Source organism: Arachis ipaensis, chromosome B04 (assembly GCF_000816755.2).
Source record: "Arachis ipaensis cultivar K30076 chromosome B04, Araip1.1, whole genome shotgun sequence".
Taxonomy (NCBI): Eukaryota; Viridiplantae; Streptophyta; class Magnoliopsida; order Fabales; family Fabaceae; genus Arachis; species Arachis ipaensis.
Genome location: NC_029788.2, coordinates 128,450,323 through 128,452,627, shown reverse-complemented (window position 1 = coordinate 128,452,627; position 2,305 = coordinate 128,450,323). Strand labels below are relative to the sequence as shown.

The following is a 2,305-nucleotide window of genomic DNA, read 5'->3' as shown; positions in this document are numbered from 1 at the left end:
AATATAGGAAGGAAATATAATTATTTTAAAAATATTATAATTGAATAAAATTAATTATTTTTTATTTATTTATGTAATTTGTCCAAAAAATATATACATAAAATTAAGTGCAAACGTCATTTCTCTTTACATTTATTGCAAACATTTTTACAAGGGTTTAATATATACAATGCACTAAAGAAAACTAGGAGCACTTAAAGATATATGTAGCTGCAAAAGGCACGAGGAAGTTTAATATGTTGTTCTTCAAATATTAAAAAATTGTCTTGAAAAGCGGGGAGGTAGACTACGCTACTAATGTGAACGGGAAAACATTACTCGTAGATGATTTATCTTTCTGAGGCTTGGTAAAAGAAAGCTCCCGGGAAGAGGTTGAGGAAGAGGATGCTACTGCGTCTATTACGATTGTGTCTCCCTGCTTAAATTTTTCTACAAGAATGCCCTTGGCAAGTTCATCCTCCACTTTCTTCTGAATTACTCGCTTCACCGGCCATGCACCATAGTTCAGGTCACGCCCCCAGCGACCAAGAAGTTTTAAAGCATCTTCCATCACCTGGATTTTCATCCCTTTATCTTGTTCCATCTTCCGTGAGAGATCATTAAGCTGTCACAAGAGAAACCAAAACGACAACTAGTTAAATGCAATTATTAAAGTAATGATAAGTGGTTCAGAGTTAATAGATGAATACTTAAGAAATTAATTGGTAATATTTCTATAAATAACATGATTCTTGTATCATATAAAACAATAACTTTAATACATATTTATAGCGTAATGGATACCTTTAACTTAACAATGCTAATTATTTGGTCAGCGTCAAGAGGCTGGAAAACAACAGATTCATCAACTCGATTTATGAGCTCAGGTTGTTGAAGCTCGGATATTGCTTTCTCTTTGAGCTCTTGGTATGACAGCTTATTCGTTATATTATCGGCGTCTTCCAGGACGAGCTTTGACCCAGCATTTGAGGTCATAATGATGACAGTATTGGTGAAGTTGACCAAGCGACCTGCTGCGTCCTTTATTTTACCTTCATCCAAGATGGGAAGCAAGACTTCGTCTAGAAGCTCCGGATGTGCCTTCTCGATCTCATCAAACAGAATAACGGAATACGGTCTGCGTCGAACGGCTTCAGTGAGCAGCCCTCCTTCTTCAGGTGGAGACCCTATCAAGCGTGATACTGCCTGCTTTTCCTTGTACGCACTCATATCGAAGCGCACCAATGCTTCCTCTGTGTTGAACAACAAATAAGCAAGTGCCTTAGCTAGCTTGGTCTTTCCAACTCCCATGGGTCCCATAAACATGAAGCTTGCTGTGGGACGCTTTTGATTTCCAAGACCTACTCTTGAGCGTTGCACCGCTTTAACTACCGCCTCCACAGCATGCCCTTGTCCTACCACTCGCTTACGCAGCTCCTCCTCCAAATGCAACAGCTTCTCCTCCTCTGACTGTTTCAGCTTCCACTCGGGTATTTTGGTCTTTTTGCTGACAATTGCAACAATATTGTCGTCTGTTACTTCATCGATGCTGCTCTCCAGACTCAGTTTCTCCGTTTCTGACTCCGGGATCAACTTGCTCTTATCACTCCCAACATGTTTAGAAACCGTTTGCAAATTCACTACTTTCGCAGAAGCTGTATCATCAATCAGTTCAATAGCTGCAATTTCCAAATTCCAAGTGGCTAGCAATTACTCGTTTCACATGTCAAGTTAACAAGACAAACGAAAGACAGAGATACCAAAAATTAAAGAAGAATGCTAGGAGCTAGTAATTTTTGTGATTTGTAGCCATCAAATGGCTATTATAATAGTTTTAATGGTGTGAGATTGGTGTAAGATTTTATTCAATGGCTCATTTTTTTTAGTGGTTACGTACTGGCCAGAATTTAACAAAGTTGCCGGACTCCTAAACTTTTCCAATAAGCTAAGATAAAAAGTGTTTAATTACCTTTGGCAGGTAAAAAATTTCCAATTATGTGTTGATCTGATAGCAGTGCAGCTTTCTTAAGTGCACGTTTAGAAATGCGGACTCGGTGATGCTGCTCATATTTTGGTCGCAATCCCTCTAATATCGAAATGGTTTCTTCAATAGAGGGTTCGTCAACATAAACCGGAGAAAAGGAACGAGCTAATGTGGGATCTTTCTCAATGTGCTTATGATACTCGTCCATTGTTGTCGCTCCTATACACCGCAGCTCTCCCCGAGAAATACTTCTCCTTAACACATCTGTCAAGAGTGTGTGTGTGTCAGCTCTTCCACTTTAAAATTAATTTATTGAAATTTATTTTTAAAGTCATTGATAAA

At 38.6% G+C, this 2,305-nt stretch overlaps 1 protein-coding gene across 2 annotated transcripts in view; it reads right to left on the bottom strand.

Annotated features, from left to right (window-relative positions):
• The window catches only part of LOC107635378 (chaperone protein ClpB3, chloroplastic), a 9,377-nt gene continuing 7,170 nt past the window's right edge, over nucleotides 99-2,305 (bottom strand). For both annotated transcript variants that reach the window (XM_016338850.2, XM_016338849.2), the window contains exons 5-7: nucleotides 1,949-2,227; nucleotides 784-1,658; nucleotides 99-604 (exon numbers count right to left, since the gene is read on the bottom strand). In XM_016338850.2, coding sequence (XP_016194336.1) covers nucleotides 287-604; nucleotides 784-1,658; nucleotides 1,949-2,227 — 1,472 coding nt within the window. In that variant the 3' untranslated portion in view covers nucleotides 99-286. The remainder of the gene's footprint in view (nucleotides 605-783; nucleotides 1,659-1,948; nucleotides 2,228-2,305) is intronic.